The sequence below is a fragment of the Triturus cristatus genome, chromosome 2_1 (genome assembly GCF_964204655.1).
Source record: "Triturus cristatus chromosome 2_1, aTriCri1.1, whole genome shotgun sequence".
NCBI lineage: Eukaryota > Metazoa > Chordata > Amphibia > Caudata > Salamandridae > Triturus > Triturus cristatus.
Window position 1 is genome coordinate 499,090,734 of NC_140581.1, and position 13,663 is coordinate 499,104,396.

The 13,663-nt window shown below is 46.0% G+C and overlaps 1 protein-coding gene across 1 annotated transcript in view; it reads left to right on the forward strand.

The window, feature by feature from the left end:
* The window catches only part of SMN1 (survival of motor neuron 1, telomeric), a 225,211-nt gene that overhangs the window by 162,216 nt on the left and 49,332 nt on the right, over positions 1-13,663 (forward strand). Inside the window, exon 7 of the mRNA XM_085632361.1 lies at positions 6,873-6,983. Within this exon, the coding sequence (XP_085488487.1) occupies positions 6,873-6,983 (111 nt within the window). The remainder of the gene's footprint in view (positions 1-6,872; positions 6,984-13,663) is intronic.

Here is a 13,663-nt window from a genome sequence, read left to right on the forward strand (position 1 = left end):
GGACGTCCACTGCAATCAGCAGTTCGTGCCCATTCCACAAGGGCGATGTCTACTTCCATGGCACTGTTTGCAGGGGTGCCCATTGTGGACATTTGTAGAGCGGCCACATGGAAGACTCCGCATACATTCACCAAGCATTACTGCCTGGACACGGAGATCATGAAGGATGCTGCAGTGGGTCAAGCGGTACTCCGTCATCTATTTCAATAGAGGTGAACCCTTTCCTTTTTCATCCCACCATCCTGGTCTCTTTACGCACATTTCGCACTGTAATGTTTACATTACCCGACTCATGGTTCTCTGCTACTTTATCTTTCACATGGATATGTTATTATCTAGTGACTGTTTATTTACTGTACCTGTCGAAATGTGCTTATTATTGCTTACTACTCTGATTCAGGCATGTGAATCTATCAAAGATACCCTAATACTGGATAAGGAACGCGTTACTTACCTGTAACTGCGGTTATCCAGTATTGGTATCTTTCATAGATTCACATGCAACCCACCCACCTCCCCTGAAAGGGCTCTCTTGGATCTCTCACTGATACAACTTCTTAGCACTGTGCTTACGAAAATCTAAGGGACTAGAACTCCTTCCAGGAGGGTTCTAGAGGGTGGTGCTAGCTGATTGGCTACTGGCCAAACTTTGGTCCTTTTTACATAAGGACATGGATAGCTTGCTAAGCTAAGGCCTTTTGAGGCCTGTTACTCTATATGTCTTCTAAGACATTGCTTTGTTATTTACCGGTGACTCCCATCCCGACGACTGGGAATGATTCAGGCATGTGAATCTATGAAAGATACCAATAGTGGATAACCGCAGTTACAGGTAAGTAACGCGTTCCTTCTGCATCCCTGCACCCTGGTTCTTCCAGTGTGGGGCCTACTCATATTCTTCTCCTTCTGAGTCCTCTGGGTTGGGGTGTCTTTGCTGTACCTCAGCCCTTAGCGGGGATGCAACACTCCTTGCTGGTGTTGTCTTGGGGTGATTTGTCGTTATTCATCTGTTCTGGGCTTGTTGTCCTTCACTATTGTAGATTGGGGTTGCAGATCTTCTGTCGTCTACTACATTTTTCACATGTTCTTCTGCCTCCGAGGAGGATGTCGCCATCGCTTTGCAGGGTTGCTTCTCAGAGGGTGCTTTGCTCTTTCCCTTCCATGACTTTCAGTACCGCAGTGCTTGGCACTGTCCCTACTGGTGCTGTTCCTCACCATTCGCTTCTTTCCTTTCTGTTTCACTGCTCTTTTTGCACACTGTTCCCATACTCTCACAGTTTTGTTGGTGATGGCTTCGCGTTGTGGCACGGAAATGTTCTCCGAAGAAAACTGATGTCAGCGTGCCAGGGTGGGACTTATGTGACGTCGCTGACGTCATGCCCGCGGACGTCAGGGCGGAGTCGCGTGGTGCTGCCCCCCTGCGCGCAGAGATGCGGTGTCAAAAATTGGCCAGATCCAGTCTCACGCCTGGGGATAATTCTATGTTAAGGAATCTGCGGCTAGAATAGTCTCTACCAGATACATCGTTACCGAAGGTAAGTAACTTGTACAACAGCTAGGAAAAGGGCCAATGTGCCCACAAATGCCGGACCACCTCCTGACAAGAAGAGTAGAACAATGGGCCTCATGGGGAGAAAAGTAGAACGGAGTGTGGCGATTCAATGGCGCATCGCCAACTCAAACGCCCTAATCAACAGTTACGCATACCAGCCCTGGGAGGAAGTGGGGCAGCTCCTGAAGCATCTACCCGATCAGTACCAGCAAAGGGCAGTCCACCTGGTAGAGGAAGGGATGGCGAACACATGTTTAAAGTCGGCCTTGGGTGTGGCGGAGACGTCCAGCAGGCAGATAATGATTGGGGTGACAGAGAGAAGGCACGCATAGCTTAGGATTTCAGGCTTCAAGCCTGAAGTACAGAACAATATCCTGAACACACCCTTCAACGGAGAGCAACTTTTTGGCACACCAGTTGAAAAAACGTTAGCCCAATTCAAAATAGACAACGAAACTGCAAGGTCCGTGGGAGCACTGCAGTTTTGAGGGATAAGAAGGGGTACACCCTCAAGAAGGCCAAATGGTAGGGGAGGCAACCAACCGAGGACCTCGCACCAAACCTTCCAACAAGGTTATCAAGGAAACGGACAGGGACAGCAGCAGCAGAACTGGCAGTAACAGCCACAAGGCCAGTTCTTTCGAGGTCGCTCAAACGGACGAGGACAGGCACGGAGAGAAGGGCAACTACCCACCTCCAAGTAACTTCACCGTAAGGCAAACGCCCACCCAGACAACACTTCGAAGGGGGCATCAAAACAGAACACAAAGACGAAGTACACAAAACAAACAGTTCCCCGAACATATAACACCAGTGGGAGGCAGAATAAGGAACTTCCTCCAGGAATGGAAGAAGGTCACAACGGACAAATGGATACTAAACATCATACAATATGGCTACCGTATAGAGCTAGAAATACAACCTCCAAACAACAAGGCGCACTCGGCAAAGGAACTTTCACTCTTGCTGCTAGAAGCACAGGAACTGCTCAATAAGGAGGCAGATAGTGCCGTACAAGGAAAGAAACAAGGGGGTTTGTTCCAACTACTTCCTCGTACCAAAAGTGGACGAAACCCTTAGGCCTATGCTGGATCTAAGGTTCTTAAACATGTTCAGAAGGACACGAAAAAGATTTAAAATGACATATCTGCAAAAAGTAATACCCCAGGTACAGGAAGGGTATTACATGGCACCTATAGACCTAAAGGACGCGTACTTACACATCCCCATCAACAAGAAACACAAACGCCTACTAAGATTTGTGATCAACAAGACTCACTACCAGTTCACAGTGCTCGCATTCGGACTCAATTTCGCTCCATGGGTGTTTACAAAGTGCCTAGCAGCGGTAGCAGCACACCTAAGGAGGCAAGGAATACATGTATACCCCTACCTCGACGACTGGCTCTTAAAAGCAGGCTCCTACAGCTAGTGCAAACAGCACATCCAGCAGGTGATACAAACACTAATCCAACTAGGGTTTTAATATCATTCGGGTAAGTCTTCAATAGAAATAGAACAGGTGAAGATATTCTTAGGGGCAGAGATCAACAGCATACAGGGCAAGGTGTTCCCCAGCACAGAGAGAACTTTGGCAATACTGAAGGAGACACGTCTCTACTGCAAGGACAGCGAGGACAGTGGGCAAGCTAATGGGAATGATGGCATCGTGCATACACCTGGTCCCAAATATTCGCCTACACATGAGACCGTTCCAGGAATGGATACAGCAACAATGGCCACTGTCAACAGGGAGTTGGGAAGATCTTGTGGTTGTCACACACGCAGTGCATCAGGAAATAGCGTGGTGGAACAAGGAAAACATATCACAGGGTAAACCATTCACACAGCCAACTCCAACAGTGACCATCACAACAGACGCCTCCCAGCTGGGGTCGGGCGCTCACATGAATAAACTCCAGGTGAGGGGGTTATGGTCGCAGCAGAATGCGATCAAACACAACTACCTGGAGCTAAAAACGGTGTTCCTAGCCTTAAAAGCTTTTCAAAGGGAGCTATACGGAAACAGGGTGTTGATCCAAACAGACAACACAACCACCATGTTGAGGAACACAATCTGTGGTACTATCAGGGCTAGCACAGGAAATATGGACATGGGCCATTCCACTAAGAATAGACCCGCTGGCAATACATCTCCCAGGAAAGGAAAATTTGGAAGAAGAGCAGCTCAGCAGACAAACGACCGCATCCCATGAATGGGAGCTGAACCAACAGGAAATAGAGAAACTATTCCGGAAATGGGGCACACCGCAAATAGACCTATTTGCAACACACCAAAATGCCAACACTTCGCATCCAGACAACCAGACCATCGGTCCTAAGGGAATGCGCTATGGATAAGTTGGTCAAAGCCATTTGCATACGCTTTTCCCCCTGATACCAATGATACACATGGTACTCAACAAATGCAGGATGAGCAACATGACGCTAATACTAATCGCACCTCATGGGCCAGACAGTCCTGGTTCTCACAAATAGTAGAAATGGCGCAAGCACTAGCACACAGATTCCCAAAGAGAAGGGAGCTGTTAGCAATGCAGAATGGAAGGGTGCTACACCCAGAGCCAGAGAGCCTCCGCCTAGCAGCATGGCTTCTGAAGAGCTAGAATTTGCACACCTCAAACTACCAGCAAGCACAATGGCGGTGCTCAGGGAGGCAAGGAGACCTACCACAAGAAACTGCTACGTAGCAAAGTGGAAAAGATTCTCTAAATGGTGCATTAGGGAGAAACTACATAGGAAAATTACAAAGGAATCAACAGTACTAAAATACCTATTACATCTACTACCAAGTAAACTAAGCTACACAGCCTTAAGGGTGCACTTAGCTGCAACAGTGGCTTACACAACAGGAGAAACAGGAAAGAGTTTCTTCACCTCACAAGTAGTAAAAAGATTTCTAGAAGGGGCAAAGAGAATCGCACCTCCAAACAGAATGCCAGCCCCAGCATGGAACCTCAACGTAGTGCTAACTCAATTGATGAAGGCACCATTTGAGCCTATTCACAAAGCTACACTACACATACTCGCGCTAAAAACAGCCTTCTTAGTGGCTATCACATCGCTACAAAGGGTGAGTGAATTACAGGCGCTAACACTTCAAGAGCCCTACCTGCAAAATCACAATGATAGGATTGTAATGAGAACAGACCCACACTTCATGCCAAAGGTGGTGTCACGGTTCCACATCAACCAGACAATTCAAATACCAAGTTTTTTCCAAAAACCTACCGCAAGTACAGAAAGGGCGCTACACACACTGGAGGGCAGTAATGCACTATATGGAAAGGACAAAGGAGTGCAGAAAGACAAAACAGTTCTTCGTATCCTTTGCCAGCAGTTTTTTGGGACGACCAGTTACCAAAAATACCATTGCACGGTGGATTGCACAAACCATACAACTCTCCCGCAAACAAGCAGGACAACCGTTACAAGGAGCAGCTCATGCTCACTCAACAAGGAAGAAAGGACCAACAATTGCGTTTCTAGCAAACACACCTATCCAAGACATTTGCCGAGCCGCAACATGGTCTTCAGTGCACACGTTCACAAAGCACTACTGTGTAGATATTCAAATGAACAAGAAAGTGCAAGTAGGACAGAAGGTCTGCAACACATATTCAGTAACCAGAGCTCATCTTCCACCCAGCCACCACAATAACGACAAACGGCTACAAAGTCTATGCACAGCATAGTGAATCCAGAAAGATTTACGCAGCAAAACGTATAGTTTCTTACCTGTCGATGTAGTTTTGCAGCTTGAAGACTTTCTGGAATCACTAGCGATCCCACCCTCCTCTGCCAGAAAGATGAGACAGGAGGAAGAGGCTTAAAACAGGAATAAGATTTTAAGAGTTTAAAGAAGAGAAAGAGTAACACAAAACAAGAAAAAAGAATCTGAAGATGGCAACCAAAGGTGGGAGCTTCCGGAGGAAGCGTGTTGACGGCACGAAGGACACCAAATGGTGGTATGTCGACCCCCACGTGGACCACGAAAAAAAAGAGAGAAAAGACTACAATTCTGGACCCAACCACAAGATGGCGGAATAATGCACAGCATAGTGAATCTAGAAAGTTTTCAAGCTGCAAAACTACACCGGGTAAGAAACTGTTTCATGTGAAGCAAACTATCCTGAGCTGAAAGGGCCTGGCGCACACTGGATTTAAGCAGGGCAATAATCTACTACCTAGAGAAAACGAAAGTAATCCGGAAAGGACGCCAGTTCTTGGTATCCTTACCAGAACAAGGGAGTGTGATGGATATCATAGACAATACAAATGTGTTGCAAGAAGTCTGGCATTCAGCTGGAAACTCAGCCTAGATCACATGCCACAAGGAAGAAGAGAGCCCACCTTAGTCTTCCTGGAAAACGTCCAATCAAATGAATTATGCTGGTCAGCGGTCGAGGCATCAGTCCAGATGTATGTTCACCAAACACTATTGTGTAAATATCCAGGTGAATAGAGAATCACAAGTGGAATAGAATATACTAAAACATTTGTTGGCAAGTTCAAGCTCATTTCAAACCCAGCCACTACAATGAAAAGAAATACTGCTACAAAGTCAATGTACAGCATGTGAATTCAGAGAAGAACCACGCTGGTAGGAGTAATTTTGCAGCTTGAAGAATTTTCTGAATTGACCTTCGACCCACCCATCTCCCCTGGAAACGAGGTGAAACAAAGCAGACTAGGAAGAAGCCTCAAGACAATCCCTGAAAAGGAAGCCAGTTTTAAAGTAAGATGAAAAACCAAGTCACTGTCGAAAAAAAGAATCCGAAGATGGTGACCAACCAGGCACAAGACAAATGGTAATAGATGCCGCCCAGCAACAAACAAAAAGTGCTATAAGAGGAGAATTCTGGGCCCAGCCACTAGATGCAGAATAATGCACTGCATGTGTATCCAGAAAATTCTCCAAGCTGCAGAACTACTCCTACCGGTGAGTAAACATGTGTGTGACAAGTGTTAACAATAAATAGAGTATTCGGTTGTTCAGTGAGGTAGGTGTTCACTTAATTTTGTTAGCTTAAAAACAGCCATTCTCCTTGAAATGGTCTACAGCCTTACAAGATGTTTTTTTCTGTTGCTTTGTTGTTTCCTTAAAATGCTTGTAATTTTTTAGATTGAGATAGCTAATATCAATCAGACTGGTCCTCTGACTGCTGATATGCTTTTTTAATTGCTTAGACAAAATACATTAGAATTCAATCTCTCATCCCAGCTTTTCATCTCGTGTAGAAGATATATTTCACCCTGTAAGATAGACAATTCATATAAACAATGTCTCTTTCTGTAGATGATACCTCCTCCGCCTCCTCTAGGACCAGATTCCAGTGAAGATGATGATGCTTTGAGCAGTATGTTGATTGCGTGGTACATGAGTGGCTATCACACTGGTTATTACCTGGTAGGTAAAGGATATTGCTTTTTGGTAAGATTCTGTGCATACATAAGTTGCAGTCCCTTTTCCATTCTGATGTGGGGATTGAGCCGTTGGTGGTTGTTTGTTTTTTCCTAGTGCCAGGACCACAATGTGTATGTCTTCAGAGCAATTACTTCACAATTTTTTTTGCACATTCTCCAAGTTAAGTGATTGATTTAAGTGCCAATACTCTTTTGAAATCTCTAACTAGAAACTTTGAAGATGATATGGACTAGACCCCCATGAATCTAAAATGTTAACCCAAGGGCAAGGTGTGAGAAAGTGCCATCTTTCTTGCATGGTATGCCCCCACTTTTTGCTGAATGTACTTTGACTGAGCGTGCCCTGGACTCCTGCCAATCAGGTGCCCAGGGCCTATGTTCCTTCCCTAAAACACAAAACACAAATTGGTAAACCCTGGCCACATGTCAGCCCCTGGTAAATGGTACCCAGGGCCTTGTTACCAGGGAAGACCTCTAAGGGCTGCAGCACTCATTGTGCCACCCTTAGAGGCCCTGTACCCTTACACACACACACACTGCCCTTGCAGGCTGTGTCTGGGTACAAGGCAAAACAAAGAGTCGACACTGCACACATCCCTGTGTGCCATGCCCACCACCTACACTGCCATGGCATACATCAGCCACCCCTCTAGCTGGGAGCCCTATGCCAATGGTGTGGGCACAGGATCAGGAGCCCTGTGCCCCTACAGTACCCAGGTCCATTCCTGGGCACTGTAAGTGCAGTGCTGCCATTTAAGAGTACATGGTGCTGGGAGCTAGTCAGACACGAACTCCACAGTACCATAATGGCAACACTGAAGACTGAGAAGTTTGGTATCAAACTTCTTAGCACATTAAACCCACACTGATGACAGTGTGGGATTTAATGTACCAAGCGCCCCAGAGGGCATCTTAGAGATGCCCCCTAAAACCTAACCCACAATCCACGTCTGTTCTGAGGCTGCCTAGGCTGCCACACAGCAGACATGTTGCTGGACCCCTGGGTAGGAGAGCCCCTGCTCTCCTGGCTCTGCAACAATGCACATCCTGGCCGAGGTGCTAAATCTCCTCCCCCAGGATGGGCAGGGGGAAGCTTCAAAGGCATGCCGCCTCTGTGAGCTTCCCCAGGCCACTGCAACCCCCCACTCTGGCGGGAAGCTTGGCCGGAAACCCCAAATAAGGACAAGGGATGTGCCAGCCTGCCAACCCCACCCCTCAGGTGGGGGAGGCGAGGTGAAACACATCTCCGGGCTCTCGCCCTCTTGAAGATGGGAAGCCCTGCCCAATCGGGACTAGGCTACTGCCCCCCTCCCACAGGAGAGAGGCAGGATAGGGGGTGTACCCACCCCGGGACAGGGACCCATTGGTCCCTGCCCTTCACCTACCTGTAACGCCCCTAAATCTAATATTTAGGGGCACCCTGAACCTTCCTTCCCCAGACTCCAAAATCCGAAGAAGAGCTAGAAGAAAGAAGACCTGCCCTGCAGCTGCTAAGAAGAGGAAGACACCTACTGCTTTGGCCCCAGCCCTACCGGCCTGTCGACCCTCGAACCTGCTCCTGCTCCAACCCGGCATCTCTTGTGGCCAACAACCTTGCAAACCCCGGAGGACCTGGCTACCTTTTGACTCTAAACCCCTGGGCCTCCCATGAGTAGAGGCTCTTCTCAAAATCTACTTCTAATCCCTGGCAGCAGCCCGGAACCGCGGACCCTTCACACTCTGCACCCGCCAAGGCTGGCACGTGCCGGAGTGAACAAAGACCACAAGGACGACCCCACGGCGACTGTGACCCCGAGTCCAGCACCCAAGGACCTCCCTCGACACTCCTGAAGAAGCCTGCAGCCTCAGAACCAGGTGCCCCCCCAACCGCGATCAACAGAGGGTAAGATTTCCCGACACCAAAAGGCACCCCTGCACCCGGCGCCCCGCGGCCCCCTGTGCCCAATCCCGGGGTACCTACCTATCCTCCAACTACCCAACTTACCTCTCGAAGTGGTGGTGGCACCTGAAGAATCTTCATCCCCAAGCTTGCAGTCTTTTTCTAAACCGGAGATTTCTCATTGAAATCAATTGAGCGCCTGAAGGCTCAAAAGCACCCTGCACCCAGCCGCCCGAGTGGCCCTGGCAGTGCAATATCTACACCTATCTACTTCCCCACTTGCCCTGAGTAAGTGACCAGGAGCCCAGCTCCCACAGCCACGTGGCCTGCTAGTCAGCAGCCACCAACCAAGGCCCCCCTGCCTCCCATAGGATAACATTGGGCCTAACTCTCTCTGCACCCGGCCGCCCTTGTGCCGCTGAGGGTGAACCAACTGTACCTACCTGACTCTGGGAGACCCCTGAGTCTATGCCCAGAACCTTAACTCTGCCAGTCGAGTACTTACCTTTAAACCGATAACTCAATTTTCTCCATAGGCTAACATTGACTGTTTTTTCCTGAAATTTCTTCTAAGTGTGGACTTTTCAAAACATAAAATAGTCACCAAAAATCAGCCGAGTAACGAAAACGAAAATACTCACCTGCTATTAGGTGAGCTCCCAGTGCTGGATCTTGGTGCCCAGCAGTGACCCAATTTTCTCCCATAGGAAATCATTGACTGTTTTTCTGTGAAATTTCTTGTGTCAATTTCTGCATACTTTAAATATTCTGTAAAAATTGTATAATTTCTGAAAACGTAATTACTTACCTGTTTTGGATATAGGTCCCAGTACTGAGTCTAGGCACCCAGTACTGGATTACAAAAGTAACAAGAACATACTATACCTGCAACTTGAATTTTCTGCCATAGGGAACCATTGACTATTTTCTATGAAATATTTTCTAAGTGTCAACTTTTAAAATAGCAAAATATTGTCTAAAAATCATCACAGTAATTAAGTAGACTTTTATCACTTGATTCCAAATACTGACCCAGGACTGAATCTAGGATCCAGTCCTGGAAATCCAAAAGTAATCCTAAAAGTAATCTGTTGCAAATAACTTCAAACTTCCATTGAACTCAATGCATTAGTGTGTTTGAAATTGTGTTGCCTATTACAAAAGTCAATTGCATATTGCAAAAGTATTTATATAAAGCATCTCATTCTGAGAAAGTATATTTTAATACCTGTTGTTGGTTCTAAAATAAAATAAGCATATATTTTTTTATATATATACCATTGGCCTAGAGTTCAGTTATTGAGTGTGTGAGACCATTTGCTGGCTGAGTGTGCAACACATGCTTTACACTGTCCTCTGATACTGCCTTACTGCTCGACCAAGCTACCACTTTAGAGAGTAAGGTTATATCTAACTTTAGCCTCTGCCAAACCTCTGGGGACTGTGGACTCTGTACACCCTGTACCTATTTGGGAACAGTATATACAGAGCCACTTTCTCACACAAGGCTTTTTTTAAATCAAGATGGTCACTCGTTTGCTAAAGATGAAAAAGGTCCACGTTTATAGTAGACTCTTATACAGTCAGATCTTTTAAGACCAATTTGTAGTCAAATGAGGAGACATTGCAGCAACCTACTAGTTCTACAAACTTGACCACATGCTTGATAAGTTGTGAATTTGCGGAAGCTTAGCTAATGGTTACTCTGGAAGACCCAATTAAGGGCCATTGTTGTAGTCAACTTTTGATTGAATTTAAAAGGCCATGACCAATGCTCTTTGATGGTTAGCTGACAAAGGATATTTTCAGAGAATTTTTGAAGTTCAACAAAACAAGAAGTAGCTCTATCAGCAATAGTTTGATTTGGAGAAAGCTCTAGATCTAAGTCTCCTCTTAGAGGTTGCCCTTTGTATTGCAGGTGAGTAGGTTCTAACACCAAAAAAAATTGGATTCTATCCCAGAATGAACAGTTTCTGCCAATGACCAATATCTCAGTTTTAGGATAATTTAGCTTTAAAACCTTGAGCCTTTTCTTCAGTGGGACAGCCAATAGACAATAGCGGAGATGTTGATCAAAACAAGGAATTAGCTTTTTGATTACAATTAAAGGATATAATCATGGAGCAGTCATGGGTAGACTTTGGTATAGAGTAGGGTGTCCTTCAGGTCTGTTTTCCTTTGCAGTGTACTCCTGAACTAAAGATTTTACTGGATGATAGATCACACCTACTCTGTTAAAGCTCTTTGCTTTTTAAAACTTATGTAATTAAATTCTTAGGTTTCCTATATTTAAATCTGGTGGAAACACCTGATATCTAGTGAATAAAGTGCATTTTATGTAGACATTTGAGATTACTAAAATTATGTATGTAGTATAGTTGCATATCAGATTTTAGTCAACCTTCTTCATTTCATGTTTTTTTTTTTGTGCCAATGGCGTATTTCTTCCACTTGCTTTAGCATTGGGATAGCCTACAGCGGCCACTGTCTAACTGTGAGTGATAACACTCTTTCACTAGAACCATGTGCACTCACCAAATAGTTCCCTTCAGTGCCAGGAACTATGAAAAATGTTTGCTTTTTAGATGAAATATTTTTGCTTTTAGCCAGGGGTTTATTTTAGGCTAGGCAAAATGAAAGAAGACATTTTAAACAAAAATGAGAAGATCATGAATAAAGAAATCAATTTTTTAAGAAAACATTTCTTGGAGTCTGTGCATTATGTAATTCAACTATGATTTAATTTGGGTGCTGAGTCACTTTTTTTCAAATAAGTTGGTCAAGGTGTTCGTGCAATCATCAAACTAGACACGAATAATGTAGCAGCTTTCTTGGATCAGCCTAAATGATGATCAACAACTACTGATATCATGTGCAATCTCGAGGATCTACGTGCCAGCTGGAGGCTTTTTTCCACCCTCAAGGGTTGCTGAGGAGTTCCTTGAATTGAAAATGGATTTCACTGTTACGATAACTGTATATGTACATTTAAGCACCGTAGTTGTTTCAAGCTCAATGTATAATGTGTTCTTCCTCTACATCCTGATCACACTAAATTACCTGTCTCACATGGAACGTGCGGGGACTCAATTCACCCAAAAAGATCCTTCAGGTCTTAGCATATTTAGATCGCCATGAGGTTACAATCTCCCTATTGCAGAAGACACACCTGACTCCGCAGTCAGATGTGCAAGTCGGGGCACAGTGGGCTAGCTATCGTTTGGCCTCCTCTTACTACTCCTATTCACATGAATGCTTACACTCGTCAAGAAACACCATGATCAAAACCTGTATCAACGATGCCGGATGATACGCCATTGTGCATGGGAAGTTAGCGGGCAGTTTAATTACCATAGTAAACACATATGGCCCAAACATAGACGACCCCGTTTATTTTAGCGCATCATCTCTATATTTCGCGATTGGCCTTAGGCTGTGATACTATGGGGAGGGAGGTGGTTACCTCAACACACATTTAGACCCCGGCAGTGACAAGTCGAGTGGCAGAGGTGGTCAGTCTCCAGGTCATTAATGAGGGAATGTCTGAACTGGGACTGATTGACGTCTGGCATCAGAGAAATACTGAAAAGCGGGAGAGAGCACACATTTCCATGGCGCATGATAGCTGGTCCCGGCTAGATTATTGGCTGCTGAGCGAGACGCTGGGTGTCCCTGATAGTGGGGTCACCTCACACATTGTCTGATCATGACCCAGTCCGCATTGCCCTGCACTTTCCAAACACTGTGCGCCGCTTGTTCACTTGGCGCCTTCACTCTGAGGCCCTGCTTGACACCCTCTATCTTGTAACTATTCGCGAAGCCATCGCGCAATACTTTACCCACAACAAGGGCTCAGTGGACAATGCACTGACCCTCTGGGAGGAGTTCAAAGCCACCATTCGGGGCACTTGCATTAGCACGTACGCTGGCATCTTGAAAGATTTGCGTGTACAGCTTGCTAAACTTGAAACCACAATACATGGACTTGAGCGTGACTATGAGATCTCACCCTGCGCTCAGACACTGGCGTCGATTAAAGAGGCCTCGTTAGAATACACCAAGCTAGCGGAGAGGGAAGTTAAGTATATTTCTAGACGCCATGTTGCCCGCGCTTATAGGGAGGGTGGGCGACCGGTACGACACCTGGCCCACAAGATTAAGATCGTATGAACTGACACACTATTCCTAAGATCACTGATGTAGTTGGCCATGACCACCACACTATCCCGGAGAGCTTAGCACAGTTACGAATTACATACGCAGAACTATACACTACACAGGGAGTGGCTGAAAGTAATGACTTGCAGATATCGACATCGCTTGGTTATCAGATGGGCAGAGGGAGTTTCTCAGTCAACCGGTTACGGAAGAGAATGTCTGCGCAGTAATTAAAGCCCTCCCAAACAAAAAGGCCCCCAGCCCAGATGGCTTCCCTAGCACCTTTTATAAAGAATACGCAGAAGAGCTAACTCCCCATCTCCTGGAAATGTATTCCAAGGCCTATGAATCTGGCAAATTACCGCCAACCCTTCGGGAAGCTCTGATTATTACACTATTTAAGAAGGATAAACCACCCCATCGCTGCGACTCATTTCGGCCGCTGTCGCTCATCAACACTGACGCTAAGATACTGGCCAAAATCTTGGCGCCAGGTTTCATCTGCTCATGCAGGGCCTGGTCCTCCCGGACCAGTCTGGTTATATTCCCACTCGATCTACCTCACACAACTTGCGTACCCTTTTTGCCACTTTTCACGTTCTCGATCCTGGGCTACAGGTGGCATC